This window comes from Oryzias melastigma, linkage group LG11 (assembly GCF_002922805.2).
Source record: "Oryzias melastigma strain HK-1 linkage group LG11, ASM292280v2, whole genome shotgun sequence".
Taxonomy (NCBI): domain Eukaryota; kingdom Metazoa; phylum Chordata; class Actinopteri; order Beloniformes; family Adrianichthyidae; genus Oryzias; species Oryzias melastigma.
Genome location: NC_050522.1, coordinates 20211147 through 20237390, shown reverse-complemented (window position 1 = coordinate 20237390; position 26244 = coordinate 20211147). Strand labels below are relative to the sequence as shown.

Sequence of the window (26244 nt, the reverse complement as noted above, 5' to 3'; positions counted from 1 at the left end):
TTTGTAGTTCTTAACAGAAGTAACCCAAACAAACCCACAATGCCACAGCTATTAACTACTATGTAAAAAGATAAAGCCAGACGAGCGTTTATCATGAATTAATGGGATATTTGGAGTGCTGATTACATGTGACGTAAACTGTCGGATAAGGTTTGTCAACATGCAGTATGGTATTAATCAATCAATAATTTTGGATTGCTCAGAAGTGTTCCTACTGTTTTATTTAGAACTCTCTGGACCAGATGTTTTGTTCTTGTGTTTTGTTTTTCCTATACTTAAAAAAAAAAAAAAAAAAAAACTTCTTGGTGTAAAAGTAAAGGTTGGAAGTCTGATGTATTAGGAAAACTTCGTAAAGCCTGTGTTTTTATGAAACGCCACAATGTCACAACTTTAAATAAAGATATTATTAGGTGAAAAATAATTACGATTATAAATAAGGCAATTAGATAGCATGTTTTCTATTGGGTATTAGATTAATTTGTTTCATTTTATTTAATACTGGTTTTAAAAATTGGTCATAAGCTAAATTTTTGCCTTTGATTGACAGATTTCTTTGTGTTTGTTGCTTGTTTAGGCAAAATTTAATTTTTTCCAGAGTTGATGGTTGTATCAGTCAAAAGTTGGAGGACAAAACTTTACAAAGTTACAGAGTTCCTCAAATCACCACTAGAGGCTGGTTTTAAAACATCCCGGGAAAAAAAGTCAGGGTTTACGCCAGTTCCACTCAGCGATGGATAAGACGGCAAATGATGACACTGATGTCACTTCCTGACAAAGTGAAAGGTGAAGAGGAGTGGGGAGGCGTAGGTGCTCCAGTGGCTGATGGGATTGTGAGTAAAAGTAGAACAAAGCTTTGAATTCTTTTGTGTTCCTTCAGAATAAAGCCACACTAAAGTCACGCTACTGAACTCAAAATTTCAGATTTAGGTTTCAAAAAAGAAAAAAATGTTTGCTTCAAAACAGCAGGAAGTAACAAAAATAAAAACATATATTCTCTTCATCTATTCAAATAAAATTGTTTTTTATTTCTTTTGAGGAGAATTTCAACATTTGATTTTTCTTTCTGTGGTTCTGCAGCAGATGAGATGTTCTAGTTTTAGTGAGATTCCTGTGTTACACAGTTTCCCCTCGCTGGTCATGAGATGGACTCATCCACCGGGGTAAAGAACCAGCCTGTGTCTCGGCATTGGTGCGCCTCTGCAGCGTGACTGATCTGCAATCAGGTTCTCTGCATTTAAAAATAGAGGCGAGTGAGGTGAGGCCGCCTCCTCTTCCATCAGAGTGGGATGCTTCCTCGTCTCTGCAGGCCCAGACTCAAGGATGATGATGAGGAGGAGGATGCAGAGGAGGGGAGTTTGGAAGTGATCCAGCTTCTTCTCTTGCGATTTTTTTTTTTGTGATAGCAGGCTGTGGTTGCACACGCTCACAAATCACGCTCAGCCGCAGACAAACGGGTGAAGCCGCAGGATTTGCAGAACAAACGCAGCGCAGCTGCATCAACAGCAGGGTGGAGCCTGAAGGTGTGGCTCCACTTTCAAGTTTAAGATGAGGGAAAGTTTGCTTTGCACTGAATTCATGTGCGCTGCACCTCAAAGGACAAAAAAAAAAAAAAAAGCTGAAAAACAAACCATCCCAAAGTTCAGCGAGAGTCTCCTGATGACGCCTCACCACCAGTCAGACTCTTTCTGGGAATCAAACCATTTATTTTATGGTAAGAAAAAGGAAAAAAAAATATGAAGCTGCCTCTAAACAGAGCTTCCATTCATGCCGCCACGGAGTTTATCAAAACCTTCGGAGCCTCGTGAGCGGGCTGACGGCACACGGAGGAGATCAGATTTCTGCACACAAACTTGTATTCATAAACGCTCGTTTCTATCCAGGAGATCTGTTTCCACGTTCATCCATCATCCTTACCGGCTGAACTTCTGCACTGGAGGCGACCTTCTCCGCATCACGAGTCAAAGCCTATGAAATCAAAGATGGGAGGGTAGCAAGTTTGGCTTAAATTCCTACTCTGATCATCTTTTGATCGATTTTAAAAGCATTCCCAGTGGTTTAGCCAAAATCGAAAAACTGTCATTTTCTAGAACTTAGTTTCTGTAGAGCTATATTAGAAATTAACTTGAGTTGTGGGCGGGACAGTTGGCACAGAGCAACCCCGCCCCCCTTCCCCTCTTCGTTGTGGAGCTTTCTACACAAAAACTTCTTTCTTTTTTCAAAATTTGAATAACCCAGATTTGAATTTAGAAATACTGCAGAAAATTGTCTTTATATGCGTCCTCTAACATTCTTTTCATGATTTTTATCTGAGTAGGTCTGTAATTCTGGATTATTCTTTCATAAATACAATACATTCATTACAAAATACACAAACTGTCCCTCTCAAATCATACACCTTTTGATAACTGAAAACAAGGCTAACAATGCTACATGTGTAATTCTAGCTAAGCTAGCCCAACAATGCAAATAAAAGTTGAAAAAAATTCTGAATGAAACTATCAAGTAAGCCCCAAAAAGCATTTAGAGTAAAACATCAAAAAAATTTTATAAATTGATGTCTGTTTTAAAGCTAAATTAGCTGAACAATCACTACTTTAACAAAGGCGTTCCTACCCATGAAATGACAAATTTACTGAAAACTAGTTATTAAAACAATGACAGGGAAATGTAAAACAGTAAAAAATAACTTCCAATTTAAATTTTTCTTAGAAATGTTAAATTTCATTTTTAGAGTTCAAGTTAGCCAAAACAAGAAACAATGCTAAAAAAAAACAAAAACCATAAAACTTCACGGTACGGCACTTATTGGATACTTGTGGGTATTCACATGGTATACATAGGTATTTACTTGGCGTTGGCGTTGTTTCTATGTGCTACTTACAGTTGCTACTGAGTTTTTACGAGGTTCGTACGTGGCGAGTCTCTCTTTGTTGGTTGGTGATAATATGATACTTTATTGATCTTTATTACGTGTTTCATGCTACTTACCATGTGTAAGAAGGGGGTAGGTACACACAAAGTACTTTTTGAGTATCTTGAATTAATGTGGAGGTATGTATACTTGAAAAAAAAAAGCTACCTAAACTACTACCATATATCTTCCAATTGTGGCAGGTCTCCAGAAAACGCCAGGTCTAAAAGGTGCTTGTTACTTTACACCCCAGTCTCTAATAGTAGCGGGCTCCTTTAAGACACACACACACCGTCATGCAGACGCCGAATGTCTCTAGGATTTGTGTCGTGAGCCATTGTTGCAATGGCCAAGAAACACTCATTTGATTAAGCATTTAAACTTTTTACGGTGGCATATGCCAAAAACATTCTGGTGAGGAATCTGCATGAAATTTTTGGGTGGATTCTAAACGTATCCGAGAATGGCTCAAGCAGAGGGGAGATATGGAGAAGACGGATGCAGAAACAAGCAAACGATTTCCTAGTGGAGGTGCAAAGAAAGTGACCAACGAATTAGAAGAACCGGTTTGAACGTGGATTGTTGAGCATAGACAGAAAGGTTTGCATGTCTCCAGGAAAATGATTTGCATGAAAGTGAAAAAGATTTTTGATAAGGAGACTGATGATGCTTCAAAGAGAACAGAAACGTTCACAGCGAGTGCTAATACAATGTTCTCATCATTTCAATAAATCCTGAAATCTTCATCTGGTGTTTTCTGCATTTTGTGACCAAACTTTGCCGCAAAATGAACCCATTAGTCATCACCTTCCTGTCTGATGAAATAAACGCTGGTCTCCAATAGACGCCTGTCTCTAATGAGCGCTGCTCTTGTTGTACTGAAAAATGAAAGTATGCCGAAGTACAAAACTATAAAGTTCTTAATTATTTTAATAAAACCTAAAAAATATATAAAAATTATTATTGTGTCACTTTTATGTATCTTTTGAAGCTGATTAGTTAATGGAAGGTGCTTCATCTACTGTCAAAACTAAAAAGTACATGAGAGCAAACAATTTCATATTGTTTTGTTTTTTTGATTTGACATCATGGCATGGGGCCACAGCTGGGCTCTGACTGCAGCTTGATGTCAAATTACAGGCACTTTACTGTGATTTAAAAAAGATCAGAGCAGCTGCAGATCTTTTTGTTTAAAGCAGCTTTTATGTGAATCTGACCCAAAATGACAAAGGATTCAGCCTTTGTGCTGAAAGAGTTTAATGTACCACACCAATAAAGACACAAATCCCCCTTTTATGCCTTTGTTTACCTGTGTGTGTATGTGTGTGTTATGGGTGGAGGTGTAAGTCGCGGCGTCAGAGGATCAGCTGGTGGAGGTCGAGTCCGCTCAGATTAGAGAGCTTAGACCTCCGTCTCTGTGATTAATGGATGGAACCGGAGAAAGTGCTTTAGTAAAGCACACTCCCACACGCACACACACACGTGGGCGGTGCGGAGGAGGTGTGTTTGTGCAGCAGAGAGCTCAGTGAGTTTTTACAGACACCAGACCAGCTCTCAGCATTTCATTTTGGGTAACATCTGGGGGCCTGTCAGGCTGCACATCCAACAATTTACGTAGGATGTAGACTACAAACTGCAGGTTTGATGCTTCAGTTCTGGTATCCATTTGTCATGGGGTGCTAAACACACACCACAACACAAACTTCCTAATCGGAGGGGAACACGCCTGCTTCTTTCCTCCTGCTAAATGGCATATACTAATACTGGGCTTTACTACCCTCTTAGAAGTCTCAAAGCGCTTTATAGTCACTCACACACATTTATACGCTGATGGCGGCTTTGCTCCCTAACACCTATAACCACCAGGAACAATGTGGGGTTCAGCGTCATGCCCAAGGACACTTTGACACATTGGCAGCCAAGACCTGTGATCTTGTGATTTTGACAGACTTTTGAGCATTGTGTACCACACATAAGGTGCACTGTTCAAAAGTTATTTTGACTTCCATAAATCTTCAACCGTTTATGCAATTACCATAATTCTAGTGGACTCTAAGAAAAGCAGCTTAGGGACAATATACAACACAGTACAGAAGTGAAGTGTTTAGGTAGTTGATGTAAATTGGCTGATTCTGTCGCCAGTTAAGTGTCACCAGTGACATGTCTGGTGTTGAAAAGGTTAAGTTACCTGAACCTGCAAAGACCTACTTAATCAGGGAACATAGTAGACACTAGCAAAAACGGGGCTTGTGTGATACGAAAATGTCCTTTAGTGTCTCTGAAAAAAAAAAAACATGTCTTTAGTTATGCTCACATTTGAGCTCAATTGAAACCAAAACAGCTTACCCTTATTTTAGGAACTGAAACCTTTGGACCTTCCGGTTTTGGACTATTTTTGGAACAGAATGCATGAGCTTGTGTCCAACCGTTAGTGATGTTTTAGAGGTAATTCAGGCTCAACTTGCTTTGATTCTGTCTATTAAGCAGGGATGTAAAGGACACAAATATGTATCGGAAAAACAATCTAGTACTGAGAGTGACGGCAGGATTGGTCGAAAAACAGACACAAGATTATGTTGGTATGTCGATTATAATCGGTTTCTGTCAAACTTTATCAGTTTCTCTTCCTGTTCTGTTCTCTACTGTCTTTGCCGTTTTATGTAAATGTGATGCAAACAAAAACCTCTCCAATCATAAGCTTGCTTCTACCAAGTTGGCTGAAAATGAACCACCAGTACGGGATGTGTGTTGCATGCACTAAACATATGATAACCGTTTTTCACATAACTGCAAACAATACCTGTATAAATTAAAATGACAGTTAACTACATAAAACAAAACTGCATTAAAGACCCAAAAAGCTGTTATGTCTTCAGACTTTTTCTTTTCCAGCTCGATTCTAGTATATGAACCACTTAGTGGCCTATAATTCCAGCCAAACACAAATAACAATTATTAATTTCTCCTTCATAGTAAACTTTTTTCAATGGTTGGTACTTCCGTGTTTCAAAAAGGATGCTACCCATACGTCACTACCAAATCCAAGTCCCTGATTGGTCAAAGTTCCAAAATTTCAGGTTAAATAGAAGGACATTTTGTAAATAGAGCCAACAAATTGACTTGCATATCTATGAGTGAAGACAAAAAAATTGCAGAAGCCCAAAACACATATAAGCGTGTTGATAAAAGTATATACTATATTTATTATAACTGCTGCTTAAATCTACAATTAAAGTCTGTTTGACCTGCATAAATGAAATCTGCTTTGCTAGAGTATTCTGCATGCCATCTGGAGGAAAGGAGAGCTGAGAAAGATTGAAGGGAGTTTTGCATCAAACTGATAAGAATTCATTCCTACAGGAACTCTGACTGAAAATTCCCATGCCTGCACAGAGAAGTTATTGTTGACTGTTTAAACCTAATCTCTTAGATTGATTCTTTTCTGTAACCTAGGCAACCAAAATTCTAATAAATGGGAAGTGTGTACAGACTTGTGGCAACAAACTGACACTGGTATCCTCGCAAGAAAATCTCACTCTGGCTTGTGTCTGTATTTGTCTTTTGCAGAAATTACTTTAACACGTGTATGCGTGTATGTATACTTCTGAGTGGTAGTGGTTGCTTGAATCTTCGCTTCCAAGTAGGACTGCCATGATTAATCGAATAATCGATGACTAATCGACTATTAATATAGCTGACAACTAATTTAATAGTCGATTAGTCGTTACTTTGCAGTATATGGAGTCGGAGTGTATTAAAGTTGAAAAACATATATTCATTATGCTAGCTTTTTGGACTATTTTGACCTTTATTAAGGTTTTTTAGGCTAATTTGGAGTTTTGCAAATATTTCAGCTAGATGCTAGCTATTTTGGCTAATTTAGGGTTTACATGCTTCATAGGTTAATTGGTGACTCTAAATTGCCCCTAGGTATGAATGTGTGAGTACATGTGTGTGTGATTGAGGCCCTGCGACAGACTGGCGACCTGTCAAGGGTGAACCCCGCCTTCGCCCATTAGTAGCCGGGATAGGCTCTGGCACCCCCGCGACCCCGAAAGGGAAGGAGCGGACAAGAAAATGAATGAATGAATGAAAAGGCTAATTTGGAGTTTAGCTAATATTTCAGCTGCATGCTAGCTGTTTTGGCTAATTTAGGCTTTTTTTGTTTTTAGGCTAATTTGGAGTTTAGCTAATATTTCAGCTGCATGCTATGTGTTCTGGCTAATTTAGGAATTTTTCATTTTTTTAAGCTAATTTGAGGTTTAGCTAATATTTCCGCTGCATGCTAGGTGTTTTGGCTAATTTAGGAATTTTTCCTTTTTTTAAGCTAATTTGAGGTTTAGCTAATATTTCTGCTGCATGCTAGCTATTTTGGCTAATTTAGGATTTTTTCAGTTTTTTAGCCTAATTTCAAGTTTAGCTAGTATTTCAGCTGCATGGTAACTATTTTGGCTAACTAAGATTTTTTTGTTTTTAGGGCTAATTTGGAGCTTATCTAATATTTCAGCTACATGCTAGCTCTTTTGGCTAACTAAGGCTTTTTTCAGTTTTTTAGGATAATTTGGCGTTTAACTAATAATTTAGCTGACTATCAGCTTCAATGATTTCAGCAATCAGCTTAAGCATCTTAAGTGTGCTTTGCATCCAGTTTGCGCATGACCCAATTAGTCGACTAATCGGAAAAAATAATCGGTGATTAGTCGACTATTAAAATAATCGTTTGTGGCAGCACTACTTCCATCTCCGGTGTGAACGTAGAAAAATAAGTTTTGTTTTTGTTGCCTAAACTAAAAAGTACCAGTAAGAAAAAAAAAAGGTTTTTCTGTTAAAAGACATTTTCATTTATAGTTTTAAATGGCAAATGAAAAATAATTGCTACAAAGAAGAAAAAAATTAGAACGTCTTGTTTAATCATAAAGTTTGCTGAATCTTTTATGGATCAATTCGTAGACCATATATTGAGATGAATTTTGAATCATATGAAGAGGAAAGATATGCAACCCTATTCTGTGAAATCGTCCTTCAAAACTGTATTTTGTCCTTTGATTTACATCCTAAATTATTTAGCTGTTACAAACAGGCAGCAACAGACAGAATCACACGCTTGAATGTTAGTTTGGTTCAAAATAAACCTCAGAGGACTGAGGGAATCTTAGGAAAAAAAACAAAACAAATATTTTTCCACGGGAGATCTATTACAGAGAATGCAGCTTGAGAAAACAGCATAAACACAAAACTACACCGCAGAACAAACACAGAAACAGAAGCACGGTGGGACTAAAAGGCGCAGTAAATTGAGCAGATGCACGGGAACAGGAGGATAGTGGGTATTTGATACGGAGAGAGACTCCCGTTTGTCGTGACAATCCTCCCGAGATGACTAATATCCGCGAGTCTCCCGTGGCGCCTGAGTTTTTGTGTGTGTCTTGTGCGCGACGTTTCCCTCTTGCACACTGAGTCAGCTGGAAGATTAACTCTCTCTGCATAAATATAAGATGCAGACTGGATTTAAATGCAGGAAGGGAACTTCAATCTTGCAGCTAGAGGGAACCGTTCATGGTAATTCTTCCGTTTGCTTTTCATTCAAAACACATCAGCTCTGTGCTTCTAGCAGCTCTATGACTTCTCAAACAAAACACAAATCAGAGTTGACCTTGGGTCCATCGTTACCACAACAGGAAGATTGCATAAAGGATGGGAGGATAAGAATGGGATGATGAAAAGGCTCAAGATGTGGGAGGATTAAAGGGCTTGTATCCATGAGACGTCACTAAAAGTCTTGAAAAGAATAAATCGGAGGTATGAACCCTTTGGGGGACGTAACCGCTTTAAGTTTTACTAAAAAGCAGCTTTGCATCAATAGTCAACTCTTTACGGTAAAGTGTTGCATATCGGTAAAAAGCTTATTTTCTGTGTCAGAATCCATTGGTTTACCTTGATTGCATATAGACACTTTCCTTCAGTAAAGTGTGGCACACATATACTAATTACACTAATTGTTGACACGAAAAACGAAGGCCTCCAGCCAATAATGTATGAAGGTTTTGCAGGTTGAAGATGTTAAACCTATTCTTCAAGAGAAAATGTTGTTTTCAAGGTTGTAGGCATTGACCTCTGAGAAATACTTGGGTATAATTTTCAACTGACCCCAAAGGTGTGTCCAGATGGATCAGGTATGGGGTTCTTGATAGAAAAATACCTGGTGCCATGACAATGTTTCCATCTGTGCCTGGACTATTCACAATCTCACGCAAACTCAAATGCTATCCTATGTATGTTGCCATTGGAGGTGGGGTCATTTTTTTTTAATGATTTTTGATTTTCATGGTGATGATTTTCATGATTTTCACTGGTGTCCATGCCAGAGATAAAATCCTTTCCCCCTTCATCAAGATTTGTCGTGGGGCGAATAACATGTCAAATGTAAGGCTTGGGTCATCTGGACCCCATAAGATAGCACAAGGGTTGAGTCCCTTTTCAGTTTGTCATCCATTTCCAGCAAGTCCAACACATATTTAGTTCCAGATTGGATAGACTCCTTTGTGGTTCTCTGTCATGGTTCGTCCTGACAGTACAACTATCCGAGATCTGGAACTGGCACCAGGACACACGTCTGCAAGCAGACCAAAATCAAAACCAAAATCTGTGCTTCGAGGTGAAATGTCACAAAACAAATGTTGTGTGTTGGCCTTCCAAAATATAACCCGCTCTCTCTTGAAAATTAAGAGTAACTACAGATGACACAACAGGAACCATTGACGTCAAAATTAGAGTCAGATAGAGAATTGTTTCGTCTAACTGAAGTTAGGTTTCATGCATCTCTTATAACATCCGTTCCTTCATTGATTTATTCATCAATCCGTCTACTCATCTTTGACTGTTAAAGAACATTCAATACTTTGTCTGTGTTTAATGCATGGAAGCACCCGCCATGAACATCTAAAAACGGAAAAGAAAACCTAGAAAATCAATAGAAATGGAGGCAGTAAGACCAAAAGAACCCATCAGAATGGCTACACTAATGTGTTGGGGAAAACAGCACAACAGTCCTGAATGGGAGGGGGGTCATGAGGAACACATAATGAAGAAACTTTCCTTAACAGGACAGACGAATAGAAGAAAACAGATACAAACACATGAAATTGACCATTTTGCATCCAACATGCTCCTAAGCTACTACCACCAGAAGGACCGACACCTCACACTTTTTTTTCCACATTCTCTCCATCCAAGTTCATGTTAGAGCTGCAAGCCAGATGGTGGATGTGCACGTGTGCGCGCACGGCCCTTGCTGCATGCTCATGCATCAACATACAACCTGCAGGTCCAGGGACACAAATGCCTTGGAAACAAAAGCTTGTGGGCATGACGTGCACAGGCAACATGTGCACACATGAGCTGGACGAACAAATTTATAACTATCAACGAGAAAAAAAAAGGTCCCATTTTAACCCTGTAAAACTCACAGGCATGAACATCTATGCTCCAATTGCATTTTTAAATTAAAAATGTTCAGCTCAATTAATTTTAAATAACTACATTAATATATTCATTATTTTTTGCTACAAATAATTTATTTCACATTTTAATTCTGCTTTACAGAAGTCTTAGTTATTGTTTTAGGAGTTTTCTTTTCTTTTTTATTTTTTTTACATCATTCTAAATTCCAAAGTTTTCAGTATATATTTTTTTGATTTTCTCAACTGTTGTCTGCATTAGTTCTTCAAACAGTCTGTCGAGATTTCATGGTGCACATTTATTTTTTTTGCATCAGTCCTGGAAACAGGACTTCACAAGTCCACAAATGCACACCAGAGGTTTCTGATTGTCCCGAATATACGATTATCACCATGTGTGTTGCCATGGCGATAAGAACACTAAAAAAAAATTGAGAAGCAGGGCTGCCTCTCAGCCAACAGAAAGTGTCGTTTTGTATGTGCACAGTGTCACGATTTTGTGTAACAACTGCCCTGAATCAGAAGCAAATCTAAGGCTCTTTACAGCAGTTCTCACAGAACTCTTTGCAGACTCTTTCAGGGACTGATTAAATTATTTTGGGGTCCAGAAAATACCCAAATCTGGGACCCTCAACATCACATCATTTTCTAAATTGTGAGCTTCATTGGCTGGTATTGGACTCTCTGAGACTTCAAACCACAACTTTCTTTGAGACTCCTCCTCCCCCAAAGGTCTTCTGGTGTAATTTTTTGTGTTAAATGTATGTTTGCTAATCTTCTGATAGTCTTAATACATCTCTGGTGTTTTTCTTCTTTGTCAGGTTTGATTACCAGGAGCTTCTTCACAACTCCACCTTCTGCTTGGTGCCCCGAGGCCGCCGCCTGGGTTCCTTCCGCTTCCTAGAGTCTCTGCAGGTAATCGCACGTATGACGTACACCAACGCTATCAACGGATTTGAGGATGGAGGTTGTTTTAACAGACTAAACCAGGAGTCATGACATGAAAGATGAAACAGTTGTTCCTACACACGAAGCCTGTTCTACATAATGTGGAGCAAATGACTAAGTAATGTTACGAAGAAACTGCTGATAAAGTTTCAAACATGGAGGATTTACACCAGTTTTTTGACAGTTTTATTTAGCTGTGTTCAAGGCTAAAGTTGGCATCTGTTTTTTAGCTTCTGCTTTGAGGATTAAGGGGAAAGTTAAGGGGTAACTATGTCACATTTTAATGTACAAAGAAAGCTTGAACCGACTGCAGGTATTTTACAGATTCAATAAATTAGCTGTTAGAAAGAGGGCTAAACGAGATCTGACATTTAAATGCTTCAAACGTTCAACATAAAACCATATACTTTATAAATAAATCATGAAAAAAAATTAGGATTATCAAGAACATGTTAAGACAAAGAATAGTTATTCTAACAAAAAGAATGACTAAGTATTATAGAAGTCTATGGGATTTTGGCTTCTTGAAACCAGCAGGTACTTCCTGTTTCAAATGTGAGGGGGGATCCACTTAGTCCAGTTCTCTTATACAGTTAATGGTCAATGTACTGCTATCATCTTGCACTCCTCCTCTCCATGCTACAGTAGTAAAGATTGTGAACACATAAAACATCTTCACTCATGAAATAATGAACAGGTGTAATTTATTAATCACCATTGTGACTTGTGTCTTGGTATTTGCTGGTTAACTTTCGTGCAGTTTCATCCTTTATAGCTGAAAAGGAATAGATGCTAATGAGGCTTTCTGTAGAAACTGGTCCATTCCAGAGTCATTAAAGACTCACTCCAATGAAAATTGTGTTTTTGGCATTTGTGGTATTTTTCTGATGGAGGAATTTTATTAAGAAAATTTAGCTCTAAACTGCATTTCTGCATATTTCTTTATTCAAATCGTTGCAATGTCAGAGCAGAAAAAAATGCCGTTTAGAAAAAAATCCATATTTGTGACATTGAAAATACACTGGATGGGCCGCAAGCTCCATTCTGATGCATCCACTTGCAGACAAATATGTCTATGTACGTCTTTGTTTTCATCGTACAAGCTGGTATCTGCCTCAAAACTGTATGTCTGGAGAGCTCCAATATCGCTTACCCTTTGTGTTGCACCATAATATTAAGTTTGGAGTGTGACAGGCTGTGAGCTAGCAGTAGAGAGTGTAAACAGAGAACTCTCAGTTATGGGTGATGGGGAGGAACGTAGAGGTGAGTTTCTAAGTAACTACTTCTGAAGAGCATGTAAACAGAGAGCTCTCAGCAACAGGAATTGGGAAAGGGGGCGGGATTGCTCTGCATAGACAGTTCCACCCAGAAATCAGAGGTAATGTTCCAATGAATTATTGCTGCTCTGCTGAAACTATGTCCTATCACAGGGGTCTTGTGGCCCCCACTTTAATATGAAAGTTTAATGTTGGTGCGGTGTTTTGTAGGAATTGAAGTTTTACAGTGCTGTGTGTGGAGCTGGCGAACCAACCAATCAGGGTGGGGTAAATAGCTCTTGGGGATATGACATTGACCGGACTTGAAGCCGGGAAACTTTTAGGGAAGGAAACCTGACACCCCCTCCCCAGACCACTTTAATGAGTTCCTGACTTTTTTTTTTTTTAATTAGAAAGTGACTATTCGCTCGTAATTTTCACAATACATGCAGTCATTGCTGCATGGGGTTCCATTTGTGCCAAAAATGTGTTTTTGCGTCCACTGTCCATGTCTTTGATCCATTGTCTATGTCTGTTGAACAAGTTTATTGAGCATTTGTTAATTTCTACATACTACTAAGCAGTATCTTCTGCATGTCCATGCTTCTTTGATGATAGCTTGTATTTGCTTTGTGATGTTTCAGCTTGTTTTATACTTAAAACTTTGCATTTGCTATTGTCGTTGAATCTGGTCATCAGAAAAGTCCTTAGCAACAGTTGCTAACATTGTTAGACCCTGTCATTGCACAGGACGTATTGACAGAAGATATTGCTTCATGGCACGTAGACATGTTCAATAAACTTATTCAGTAGACATAGACAATGTACCAAAGACATAGACAGTGGATGCACAAACATATTTTTGGCACAAATGGAACCCCACACATCCCAGCCTCAACCAGATTCTACCTTCAGTGGCCCCAAGGTAAACTGAGTTTGAGACCCCTGTCCTGGAGAATTATACAGTTTTTTTTTATATGGTGTAAAGACAGCAGAATCATAATTAAAAAATCACTGGGAACACTTCACAATCAAAAGATGATTGGAGCGGGTCATTAAGAAAAATTCTGTTAGAGCAGTGAACCAGTTTTTGACCTCAACTACCAATTGGACAACTTGTGGAGACAGGGGCGGAGCTACAGAGGGGTAAGGGGGACAGCTACCCCTTCAGCATAAAGCCTTACCCCCCAAAAATTTGTAGTCAATATTAATTGCACTATTGCCTGATCGAAAGATTGCGGGATCGATTCCCGCCGAAGTGTCCTTGGGCAAGAACCCCAAATTGCTTCTTGTGGAAGTTGGCGCCACCATTCGGCAGTGGAGCTGCCGCCAGTGTGTGAATGTGTGTGTGAATGGGTGACTGTAAAGCTCTTTGAGCCTTCAAGGAAGATAGAAAAGCGCTTTACAATTATACGCGATTTACTATTGAAAAATATTATTAAAACACTAATACACACTTCTTTAAGAATTAGTCATAGTCCCTGAACTGCTTTTTGAATGTTCATAATAAAAAAAATTATAAATACGTATTTTTGATCCTTTCTTTTTTAATGGCCTTCCACTTCCATTTGAAACCCTTCCTAAGTCTTCTGCCCCTCCATATAAAATATTCTAGCTCCGTCCCGGATCGCAGGCCACCTTCTAGATTCCAGTTTGTGCATTTGTGTTCAGTGTCATTAGAGCTGGAAGCAAACCCAGAGCCGGCTTTAGAAGAGGCAGACATTCCCTCACTCACAGGCTCCCCTCAGAGAAAACAAACCAGAAACCACACAGCGGCTCTGATGTGACCCAGTGGCCGGCACAGAAGCCGAAGACATCTGAGGTCCACAGTTCTTGGGTTTGTGGAGTTCACTCAGAGGCGGATTTTTTTATTTTTATTTTTTGTGGAGTGACCCTGCTGGTGTCTGACATTCATGTCCTGCAGACAGAAGAAACACAATGTCGGATCACAGCTCCTCATGACAAAGTGACAGATAGAGACAGGAAGCCTCAAACCACAGAGGAGATGTAGGGGGGAAAGCATGAAACTATGAGAGAGGGAATCACACCATCAAACAGTGCCCTCCCTGCAGTGCCGATTCCAGATTCTCTGCCAGCTGTTGTAGATTCAGAGACGAGGAGACAGAAGGAGGCCGGCGAAGCACGGGGAAGCAGAACAACATCAAAAAGCTGTCAGTGAAGACAGAGTTCAGGAAACATCAAAGTCGGCTTCGATAACGCCCTGCGATCTGATGAATTAAGTGTTCTGCTCTGCTTCGCTGCAGGTTTCCCCCTCAGTGGATGTTCCTCATTAGCGAGTGCAGATACACGCATGTGCTCGGTGTGCGTGCGGCTGACACAGATGATCGAACCTCAGGGGCTTCATGGGAACTTGGAGAGAAGCAGCAGAAATGAGTTTTCAACCACTCGATCCTGACAAGCTCCTGTTTCCTGTGCTTGTGTCCAGGCAGCGTGCATCCCCGTGCTGCTGAGCAACGGCTGGGAGCTTCCGTTTTCCGACGTCATCCAGTGGAACCAGGCGGTCATTGAGGGAGACGAGCGGCTGCTGCTGCAGGTAACCAGAGCCAGAGATAGTCAAAGTCCACTTTTACTCCAAGTTCCTGAACTACCAAGTGTTTTTGATTAATGAGAAGACTTGAAACAAGCTCTTTCTGAGAAAAAGTTGAATATGTTTGAAGCATTAGATTTGTGGCAAAAAGCTGATGAGTCATGGATTTGGACATCCTACGGTAATGCCTTAGCGGTCTGGTACGGTACGTTATTTTAAGCGTTTCTATTGGAAAATGGACCCATTAATCAGTACCGAAGGTACCTCTTGGGGCCCCCATCAGTTTTAGGTTAGGTCCATTGAAAAATTGGAACGGAACGGTTGGGGCGGAGGCACTGTAGCTACCGTTGATTGGCATAAAGTGATGACGACATTATAATTTTAGGTAATCTTTCCAACGTTTGTAGGTTTTTGCAGTTTCCTGTGTGTTCTTTCGGTCACAAGTCAAAATCGAAAATGCCTGCAAACAGCAGGTGATTCGTGTTTTGCTGTCCTGGCTAGTGGAGGGACGGAAACAAGTGCAGCTGAATCTTAATGGGTGTAGTCTTGCAGTTTCCTTGAGAGGCGTCGTGAAAATGGAATGTATGATATTTGTTCGAGTGGTAAGAGTATCGCAAAGTATTTGTCAGGATAATGTAAGTTTCATGAGCTTATGACATACGGATGATGCTGTCATACAGTGTCCTTTCTTTACAGGAGAGTTAATGAAGCGTGTGAAAGTTTTCAGTTCAACTATCTGCACAAATTCTTTTCCTTTGACGTTTCCGTCTTTCCCCTGAGATCCCAATCAGCTGCGGAAACTTCCTCTGTGTCTCTGCAGGTGCCGTCCACGGTGCGAGCTGTGGGAAACGCACGAGTCTTGGCACTGCGACAGAGGACACAGATGCTGTGGGACGCCTACTTCTCCTCTGTGGACAAAATCGTCCTGACCACGCTAGAGGTGAGCCTATCGATTAAACCGAACGCTCACATAAGCGCCTAGCACCACTAAAACATGTTCAGCTGTAAAAGTGAGTAGAGGAGAAAACATCATTCAGTTAGTCGGGAGAAACAGACTTTCCCAAACCTGAATAAGTATTCGACCCCCTAAACCTACGTGTTTCTCATGTCTGCAAATCGGTTTTGCTCTTCTTTGCACAAACGTCTCTGAAACATTTTTTTTTCTCAAAAAATGGCAGTTTAACATTTTAACACCAATTTAGCTCTGCTGCTGACAGTCTACAACTAACGTAACTCTTTAATCGTTTACGCACCTAAAGTAATTCCAGCAAATTCTGAAAAAGTGGCTTTGCACCAATATGCAGCATTTGACATTAGTAATGCGTCGGATATCGATGAAATGGTATGAAAGGGTTAAGATTGTAATACAGAATCCAAGTCCGAGTTAATCCAAACTTCCAGAACCTTCAGGTACCGTTTATAGATCGACTTCCAGCTGTCATGAAATGATGATTAATCCAGGTTTTTCCCCTACCCTTACATTTAGCCCTCCAAGCGAAGAGTCATGGAAAAATAGTGTCTTCAAATCGATGAAATCATCATTATTTGCCGGTCATCTAGGTTAGCGCGTAACTGCCAGTGCTTGGAAAATACATAACATTTTTTTTATAACTTTATAAAGTCATGCAAAAAAAAAAGTCAATGTTTACATTTAAATGTCTGTGCTTCAGAGCACACCCGTGTGAAAAAATTCATTCCTCCTTTGCAGTACAGCACGACACGGATCACCGTACCGGACAACAGAAAGCTAGCCCTAAGCCCTTACCCTTAAAAAAAACAAGTTCAGACACTACTACCCCACCAAATGCCCCTACAACTGGAGGGGTAAAAGAAGAATTCGGATTTTGACTTGTTTTTCAGAAGGTTTGGTAGTTTGAGTCAAGATTTTTCTAGCCACGTAATCAAGTTGTTTTTGTCTTCCTAGTGGTTTTGTCAGAATATTTTCTTTGGAAGTTTTGAGAAAAACAATACAGATGTTTCTTCTTAAAAATCTCTTTCTGACTGTTCAGTCCTTAACTCTGACCATAATCGACACAAGTGAGGGCTTCACATCTTTTCTTCTTTAAATCTTTGTCTTCTGTGGCTTGCTGTCTCCTTCCCACCACTAATGAATAGTTTAAGTGTAAAATATGTCACAAAGTAAATTGTACATTAATCAAAAATATTTAGATTAGGACCATAAATGTTTGTCCCTTCTGGTTACTGAAGGTATCCATAAGAGTTTCTGCCCTCGCTCAGTATTCAGGAGGTTTTCATTTTTGAGTATAGCCAGCCTTTCTGTCATCATCATCTCTTTGCTGCCCCCTGCTGGTGTGTAAAAACTGCAATTGTTGTTTGCAGATCATCAAGGACCGCGTGTTTTCTCACACATCGAGGAACAAGTTCATGTGGAACTCGCTGCCTGGAGGCCTCCTCGCCTTACCAGAGTACTCCTCTCACCTGGAGCACTTCCCCTTCTACTACCTGGGGTTAGGTGAGCGGAAAGCTTCTGTTCAAATTTGTATTCAGGTTCAAGTGTCATTTCAGTGATTTTTCTCGACTCTTGTAAATGAGATGCTGTGACACGTCGTCTTTGCTCTCAGGCCTCAGTCCTTCTCAGGAGTTCACCGCCGTCATCCATGCCGTCTCGCCACTGGTGTCCCAGTCCCAGCCAATCATGAAGCTGCTGCAGGTGGTGTCCAAGTCCAAGTACTGCTCACAGGTGAGCCAGGTCGCAGGACTCGGAGCATGACCAGAATATGAGGAAATCCTTTTAAAAAATGCACTTTAGGATCTACGTTTACCAATTCAAACGCGCAGCAGATTACTTTTAATTGGTGCTTCATTTTTAGGACTCTGAGAAAATCTTATTGTCAATTGAAAATTTAATCACATCGAGAAATTTTAAGCAAAGTTCAAAGAACATAAGACAAACTTATTCTACTTTCCTGCGATTTCAGGACTAATGAAAAAAATAGTAAGCATTTCTGGTGTTTTAATCTGTAATCAATGAATAATTAATTAAATATTGGAGTGTCAACATTTTAAATCACCAAACAAAATATCATGATACGTCGCCAAATCAATCTTCCCCTACACACCTATTTATCCATGTTCTGGGGTATCAAAAAAACATAAATTTACTTTTTAAATATGTTCCTAAGAGTTTGTTTATGACAACAAAGATCAAAGACGTTCTTTGATTAAAGATTTTCTTTAATCTCATGGATTTGGTCGGATTCTATTCTCAAATGGGCTTCAGAGTCAGGAAAGTATTTCCTGTTTGATTTGATTTTAAAATCACAAAAACACTGAAGTTGGGAAATACTTTTTTTTATTTGAACCTTAAATAAAATCTAATTGATTTAATGATTGAACAATTTATGTCTTGACTTTCAGTGTTCAATCAGTAAACAGAATTTATTGATTTTTCTTAGTTATTGTTTTAAGATTATCCCTATAATTAGCTTTTTTTTTCACTTAAAAGCCAAACTTCCTGGCTCTAGTACCTTTACAGATCACATTCTTCCTAATCTCATCATGTTCCTGATGCCCCGCCCCCATGCTCTTCCAGATCATCATTGTGTGGAACAGCGAGAAGCCGCAGCCCAGCCGGAGTAAGTGGCCCCCCATGCCCGTTCCCCTCACCGTGACGGACGGCAGGAGGAAGGTGAGAACGGCTCTTCGCTGCTGCAGCCACATGCCTTTCCTGACACTCACAGAACTCACTTCCCTTCCAGACCACCAGTCGGTTTCTACCTCACGTTGCCATAGAAACAGAGGCAGTACTGAGTCTGGATGAGGACACAGTTCTTTTGACCAGTGAGGTGGGTTCTGCTGCACACAAATTCCAGTGCGGTGGCTGATCGGTCACCTGACGAATGCGTTTGCCGTGTAATCACAGGTGAACTTTGCCTTCCTGGTGTGGAGGAGCTTCCCAGATCGGATCGTGGGGTACCCGTCCCGGAGCCACTTCTGGGACCCCCTGAGGCACGCCTGGGGCTACACCTCTAAATGGACCAATGAGTACTCCATCGTCCTGACGGGGGCCGCCTTCTACCACAGGTAACTCTGAGATAAAGGGTTTGAATCCCAAAGGAGGCCTTGTGGTCAAATCTGAATTCAGGTTTTACACCAATTTATTTCATTACTTCAACTTAAAATAAAAAAAAAGAAAAAAAAGAAAAATAATTAATTCTTCCCTAAACTCATTTTGTCCATTTCTGGGTCACTGTACGCTATCAATGTGTTGCAAATCCGTGCAAAGCCAAAAAGAAAACTCGCTAATCCTATACTATAATTCCATCGATTGCATGAACAGTCAGAGAGCAAGTAAAAAAGTGAGTCATTTAGGTGTTCTCTACGACATCTCCGATGTTAATCCGTTTAAACAGAATAAATGTCTCCAAATTCTGTTCCTCAGAACTTGACAATAGTTTTCTGGAGCTGGAGTAAAAGTTTCTCAGGTTCCCAAAAGATCAATTTTATGTTCTGGGTTCTTACAAACATTCTACAAGTTCAATATGAGACTCAAAGACATTTTAGAGCCACCAGCTGCTCTGAGTCAGCTGCTAGATGAGCTAATGTTATCCGCCAGGGCGACCTTACAAAGAAGGGGGACTCCGAGCAAGAGCTTTAGTTGAGGAATCACTGCCCCCTCATTTGATATAGACTGCTGGAGGGGTGAAAGATCAGCAGATTTATATGACCATCAAAAAATATGTGAGTGCTGAATGAACGGCTAATGTTTATATGCAATTTATTTGTGATTTGTGTCAATTATGTAATTTTTTGATATGTGTGCAGTATACTCAAAAGTTATACATCAGTGGCTCTTCCATGTAAAGTCTGTTAGACATACGTGAAACAGTTAGAAAAAAAACAGATTTGCGTATGCATCTCGCAAAAATTACGCACAATTGCCCAAGATTTACGTAATAATATCGTATAAACTACCTAAAAATACTCGACAACTGCGTAATTCTCAAAAATTTTTAACCGGATTCTGGTAAAGACCCATCGGCCGAAACCCTCAACAGACATCTGTGCACGTGGACGAATGATGAACACATGTAATGAATTACATATAGCAAACATGCATCACGAAAGACTGAAATGACATACGTGAACAACGCACAAATTGTACGTAGTGATGCGGCCTTAAAAACTACGTAGTGGACAAGTTCATGGCCTTTTAAGATCTATTACATCAACACCTTTTTTTATACTTTTTCTTTGGTTGCTATTAAGTCAACTGTTTTTATGGAAGTTTTCTCTGAAGGCACCAAGTTCAAATCACTATGACCCAAAGTGGACAGAACATCTGGATTACATGTGGGGAAACGTTTTAGTAGAAAATGTTTGATGCTTTCCTGCCCTAAACTTCCCCAACACACGATGGTGGATGAAGATGGCATCTTCACAGTGTTGAAGTTTTATCTCCGCCCTGCAGGTACTACCACCACCTGTTCTCCCACTACCTGCCCCAGTCACTCCGCATCCTGGTGGACCGCACCTCCAACTGCGAGGACATCCTGATGAACTTCCTCGTGTCTTCTGTGACTCACTTGCCGCCCATCAAGGTGGCTCAGCGGAAGCAGTACAAGGAGCTGCCCGGCCCGCAGGTAAGCTCCGCCCCCTTTTTTTAGTAGCCCGTGTTGATTTTGAAGGCTCAGTGACAGCATCTGGTCTGACCCGACAGGGCACGAAGAGCGCCCCCTGGGCGAGCTCGGAGCACTTCAATCAGAGGCAGGAGTGCGTCAACACCTTCGCCAGCTGGTTTGGCTACATGCCTCTGGTCCACTCGCAGCTCCGCCTGGACCCGGTGCTCTTCAAAGACCAGGTCTCCGTCTTCCGCAAGAAGTACAAAGACCTGGAGCGGATCTAATGAAACTGAGCTTCAAAAGAGGAAACACTCGTCTAGTGGCCTTTAGGACGGACAATGGAACGGTCCACAGAGGACTGACTTGAAGGGTCCATTTGTGCCTGGTGGTCTTTTCAGAAGGAATAAGGGGGTGAATGAAAAACTTCTAGAGGATCCTAAATCCAGACGGGCGATGAATCAAGAAACAAATTAAATAAATGAAGGAGTTTTTGTGAACAGGAAGTGATGATTCCATCCTACGGACTCGAGCAGAGCAGAGACTGGAAACGCACCATTCCAACTGACATGCTGGCAGTGAAGACAAATAAAATGGTTTTAACTGCAACGTCAGTTTTTTTTTTCTTTTTTTGGAGGGGGTTGACAAACTTAACCAAAACAAAAACAAACTAGGTTTTATTCAGAGGTGAAAGGTCAACTGATCCACGCATCCATACGGGAAAAAGAAAAAAGAATGAAGACTCCATGGTAAAAACACCACATCATTTCTATGACCTCAAGAATAGCAAGGTAAAGATTAGACTCTTGTGTCTCATTTCCACTGAGCGGTCCAGATCTGTAGGGAGGAGTTACTGTCGTCACAAGATGAAATCCACTGATTGGCGGAGAGGTAATACGACACCAAAAAAGCATCCAACCACCGCCAACGTTTCCAAACATTTAGTTGCTATCTTTGAGGTGGTTGAAAATAATATTAAAGTCTTTGCATAAATGAAATACTACAACCCAAATATAAAAAAAGGAACTTTCGCATGACCTGCGTTGTTGTTGTCATTACCTTGCAGTGTTGTCACACAGCTACAAAAAACATAACACTGCTTTATCTTTAGAAGTGTCAGTGTCAATGTCTAAAGTATTTAGACCAAGTTTAAAGAGAAACCAAAGTCGTAAAGTCCAGTACTGCCAGAAAAACCTGTGCTATATTTTCTGAAAAAGAGCTGAAATATTTATTTAAAAAAAGAGATGAAAAATCAGAAAAGAGTCAAATGTGTGTATAAGAGCTGAACAATCTGAGAAATAGAAAATGTAAATGTAAATTAAAACAACTGAACATTTTTAATCAGGTGAATAAAAAAAAAAAAAAGAACAGAAAAATTCTGGAAGAAGCTAAATCTGGAAATAAGCTGAACCATCCTAATTTTTTTATTTTTAAAAAGGAATGCATATTTACAAAAAAAAGAGCCGAACAATCTTAAGCCTCAACTTTTTTTTATATGCACAGCTCATTAAGAGCTATAAAAATGTTTCACATGAACGCCTTTCTTGTGTCATGAGAATTTCCTAAACAAAAGTAGATAGATACTTTTAGTCAAAATGTGACTTTGTTCCCACACTTTTTCCCGTTCTCTTTGGTGGTATCAACATTTTTATTCCTCTGTTTCCTCCAACATTTTTTCCCAGAGGAGCAGTGAGTTCCCTAAAGAGATGAGCTTTTATTACAAAAAAAAGAATTTTATTTTTTTTAAATGGACAAAGAAAGGTTTGTTTCAAAGGAAACAGCTTCAGCTGAGTGTGCATCGTGACAGAAATAAAAAAAACAAAACGGCCAAACAGAAACCACATGGAGTTTTAGGCTGTTTATCGTTAAAAACGCAAAGTTCCACGCAGGAAACCTGAGATCCAAAGCTGCCGAGATTCTCACAGTGCTGTAGAGACGTTTGTAAACGGGAATATCTTTACCTGCGAGGACTCACCTGTATCTGCCGTCATGGAGAGAAACACATTCATATAAAAAAAAAAAAAGGACTAAATTTAGAACATGTGCATTGTGTTGAAGTAAAGTCCAGTCGTCCTCGTCACCTAATGATTTTTTTTCTCCCAAGAAACGTTTTTGTCAAAAAATCAGTAACAGCAGTCAATGAGGAGTGCAGAGGAGGCAGGACTTCCTGTGGTTGTCCTCTGACAGAGGGAGTGGCGCTTCACCTGCTCTGATGGCCGTCACTTCCTGAGCGTCAGCATGGCGTTGACGTCCCACAGCAGGTTTCTCATCTGGTCCATCAGTACCTTCATCTCCTGGTTCTTCTGCCGCACTTTCTGCAAGGCATCATGGGAGCTGATCAGAACACACTGAGCATGTGCGGCACTTCACAACACACGTCAGTTTGTTGAAAATCATTTTTCAGACATTTAATTGACAGTTTAATTGACTTCCATCTCCATGACAACAATGCATTTTTTTCTTTTTATTATTTTTTTCAATTGTGAAAATTAGACTTTAGATTAGTTTTTGAAGTGTCAATAAAGCTTGGCGCAGCAACACCACCCACCTCCAGGACCTCCTGTCTCTCCTGGCTGACAGCCGGGCTGCAGGGCTCCACCCGAACAGAAACGAGGTCCTCTCCTACATACGGCACAAGCTGCAGAGACGACGCAGACAGGGTCATCAGAGTTCTCCCCTTCACCAAACTGTAACCACGACTCCCGCTTCACCTCTGCCGGCTCCTCCTGCAAGTCAGAGGTCATCTCCACGCAGCGCTCGTACAGCAGGCGGAGCTTCCGGAAGAGCAGGGCCAGCTGGCGGAGGTGCTCCTGCAGCTTCCCGAAGCGATCCTGGTACATGGCGTGGCTCTGGGTCACACCGTTTGGCAGCTAAATCAAAGACAAAAAAGATTTAAAAACAACAAAATCAAAGTCACAACAGTACATCAAAGCGAAAAAAAGCTAAACAAAAGTATGCTTTCTTAACAAACGTAAACTTCAAATAACCTTTAAATTTGTTGACCCACACAGGGTTTTGGGTTGTCCAGACCTGTGGGGGGTTGTGAAGAGGAGCAACCACATAGTGTAGCGAGTATATCTTACAGTTTCCTTGAGGTGCGTGCCCACGTAGGGAAGGTCATAGAAATAGATAATACCATTGATGTGTGTGTGGTAAGTGTACTGTAAAGTATTTGTAAGGATAATGCAAGGTACACACACTTGTGACATACAGAGGATACTTTTGTTTAGTGTCCTTACGACACACTGCTGGTTAGTAAGATGCAAGTACTGGCTCCTTACTGACTTTTAGTATAGGGGGATCGACTTGAGTTAGTGGGGTTTTGAAAATGAAAAATTCTGACTTGATTCTAACTTATCCTTGCACGTTACACAAGTGTAAGCAAACCTGTAAAAAAGTGTGCATGAACATTTTCACTCTATAAGCTCGCAGAGTGTTCTACAACCTTAACATTTTGTGTGGACCACCTGTGAGCCTCATACAGGGTTGTCTATTTTTGCGCTGCAGACAGCCTGTATCCACCCATAAGGGTAGTTGTGACTAACTGTTCATTTTTGATCCTCAGACCATTGCATTTTCACTTTATTTGGTAAATAACAACAAATGAGACAGCAGGAATGCAACAATTAATTTTTCCCATGATTTGATTCAAACCTCGATTTTCGGGTCACAGCTTTGTTTTGGATTGATATGTGAAGTGTGTATTACAAAAAAAAAACGACAAAAAGGAAAATACTTTTTTTTACATTTTCTAATAAACAAGTAACAATGAAAAAAAGAAACCAAACACCCAAAGCAGGTGTAATATAATGAAACAATAAAGGATAAATTGTTCTTAAAATTAGCGCAACATGTTTGACACTTTCAACTTTTATTTTTTAATCAATAATTAAAAAAAGAAAAAAAAAGCCTGGGCCTACTTTTTAATTCTTTCATTCTCTGTTTAGAACTCAAAATGAATAGAATTAATTCTTATAATAAAAAAAAAGTAAAAAAAAAAAAATCAATAAAAATAAATACAAGGACTTACAGAATTTTAACAAAATAACATTTTAAACACTTTTTGTCAAAAAACAAATAAACAAATGTATGACTAAAGTTCCCTAAGGATTTTTTTAACAGGTAACTGAAATTCAGATCAAACGATATCTAGTGGCGGGAAGCACGCGCACAGATTGTATTTCTAATACACACCACCACTGTGGACAAAACGGTTTTAATCTCAATTTAGAAAGTTTAGTTATTATTATTGTCTTGTAAATAAACTGAAATGACTTTAAGTATGTTGCTCTTTTGTGGTTGTTTTGCTTGTACGCGGGTTACCTGTGTCGCCCGCGTGATCTGAAAGATCTCCATAGTGCGCGTGACGATGTCCTGCACGGTCTCCTGTCCGATCCTGCACAGGAACACTGGGGAGATCTCTCGAAGAGCTCCCTGTGGAGGCTGCTGGCCCGGGGCCACCGAGGCGCCGGGGGGCATCCCTGCTATGCCCGGCTTCTGGGGCAGGGAGGCCGCCATGAGCCGGCGGAGCAACACAAAGGAGAAGGGAATGAAGAACTAGCTAAAATAATAAATAAATAAAAGCAAAGGAAGAATATTCCGGTGTGGCAACAGACTAGTGGCCTCTTCTCGGTTAAAGAATATCGGAGTCTTCAGAATCCAGAATTTGAAATCCTCTTTCGTCTCCTAACAGCTAGTTCGCCTGCTGCTATCTCTGGGCTTTAACGGAGAAAGTCTTCCGACTGTTTTCGACTTGAAGGTCTGGTTCGGGCTCGTTTCGCGGTGCAGCAGAACACCAACCCGGTATCTTATTTCAAAAACAAAGCACATCAAACAAGCAAAGCTACAAGAGGATTTATGTCAGTTTTACAGTCGCGCTTCTGTGACGTAATTTCCTCACAAAGCCCGCCATTTCCGCAACTAGGTGGCGACAAAATGCAGTACAAAAATATAACAAATGTAGGGAAAAGCTCATTCCAAATTTAATGTATTACAGTACTATAGCACTTATTAAAATGTAAATAAGCACATTAAGGCAGCGACAATAAATTTTGGGTAATACTACTGATTTAAATTTACTGTTAGTCTTCAACATATACAAATACAGAACCCCTAAACTTCGAAGAAATAAAAACAAGGATTCTTATTCACACCAGATAGTAATTTGTGCACACCAGAAACTATTAAGAAAGTAGTTTTTTACTCTTCAATGTCCTTATAAACACTTTAATGTCTATCTTGACTTTTTAATACATTTGTTTGGGTTTAGCTCTTTTTTCTTTCTTTGTCAAATAGGATTTCCATTTTTTCCCGACACAGGTCTCTTATTTTCTGTTTGATTTGTTTTCTGTATAGTTAGCCATTTATTTTTCTTAAAGCTGAGGGTTGAACAAAATATTATCGTTAATAATCATTACACCCATCAACAATATCGGCTAACTCTGAAATGCTTTGTGATACACTTAAATGTATTTAAATACAATGTTCTAATTCTGCAGGTATTGTTCAAAAATAGGACCTGCATGTACAAAGCATTACAATGTTG

General features: G+C 40.0%; 2 protein-coding genes across 4 annotated transcripts in view; one reads left to right on the top strand and one right to left on the bottom strand.

Annotated features, from left to right (window-relative positions):
• ext1c (exostoses (multiple) 1c) overlaps positions 1-21926 on the top strand; it is a 45815-nt gene extending 23889 nt beyond the window's left edge. Inside the window, exons 3-12 of the mRNA XM_024298623.2 lie at positions 11190-11283; positions 15019-15126; positions 15941-16060; positions 17461-17593; positions 17703-17821; positions 18674-18769; positions 18840-18926; positions 19004-19164; positions 20552-20723; positions 20801-21926. Of these exons, the coding sequence (XP_024154391.1) occupies positions 11190-11283; positions 15019-15126; positions 15941-16060; positions 17461-17593; positions 17703-17821; positions 18674-18769; positions 18840-18926; positions 19004-19164; positions 20552-20723; positions 20801-20986 (1276 nt within the window). The 3' untranslated portion in view covers positions 20987-21926. The remainder of the gene's footprint in view (positions 1-11189; positions 11284-15018; positions 15127-15940; positions 16061-17460; positions 17594-17702; positions 17822-18673; positions 18770-18839; positions 18927-19003; positions 19165-20551; positions 20724-20800) is intronic.
• zgc:114119 (uncharacterized protein LOC619273 homolog) lies at positions 973-25605 on the bottom strand. 3 transcript variants are annotated; one of them, XR_002922158.2, is made up of 6 exons: positions 25023-25605; positions 23411-23569; positions 23248-23337; positions 22904-23014; positions 1915-1965; positions 974-1838 (listed from the first exon to the last, which is right to left on the bottom strand). XR_002922158.2 is itself a non-coding variant. In XM_024298644.2 (5 exons), exons 1-4 carry the CDS (start codon positions 25215-25217, stop codon positions 22919-22921), a joined length of 540 nt encoding a protein of 179 aa, XP_024154412.1. In that variant the 5' UTR covers positions 25218-25605; the 3' UTR covers positions 973-1965; positions 22904-22918. The 3 variants fall into 3 exon arrangements, 2 of the variants coding, with proteins under 2 accessions (XP_024154412.1, XP_024154406.1); XM_024298644.2 differs by having other exon boundaries at positions 973-1965; XM_024298638.2 differs by lacking the exons at positions 974-1838; positions 1915-1965 and having other exon boundaries at positions 22412-23014; positions 25023-25604.
• Between the last annotated feature and the right edge of the window lie 639 nt (positions 25606-26244).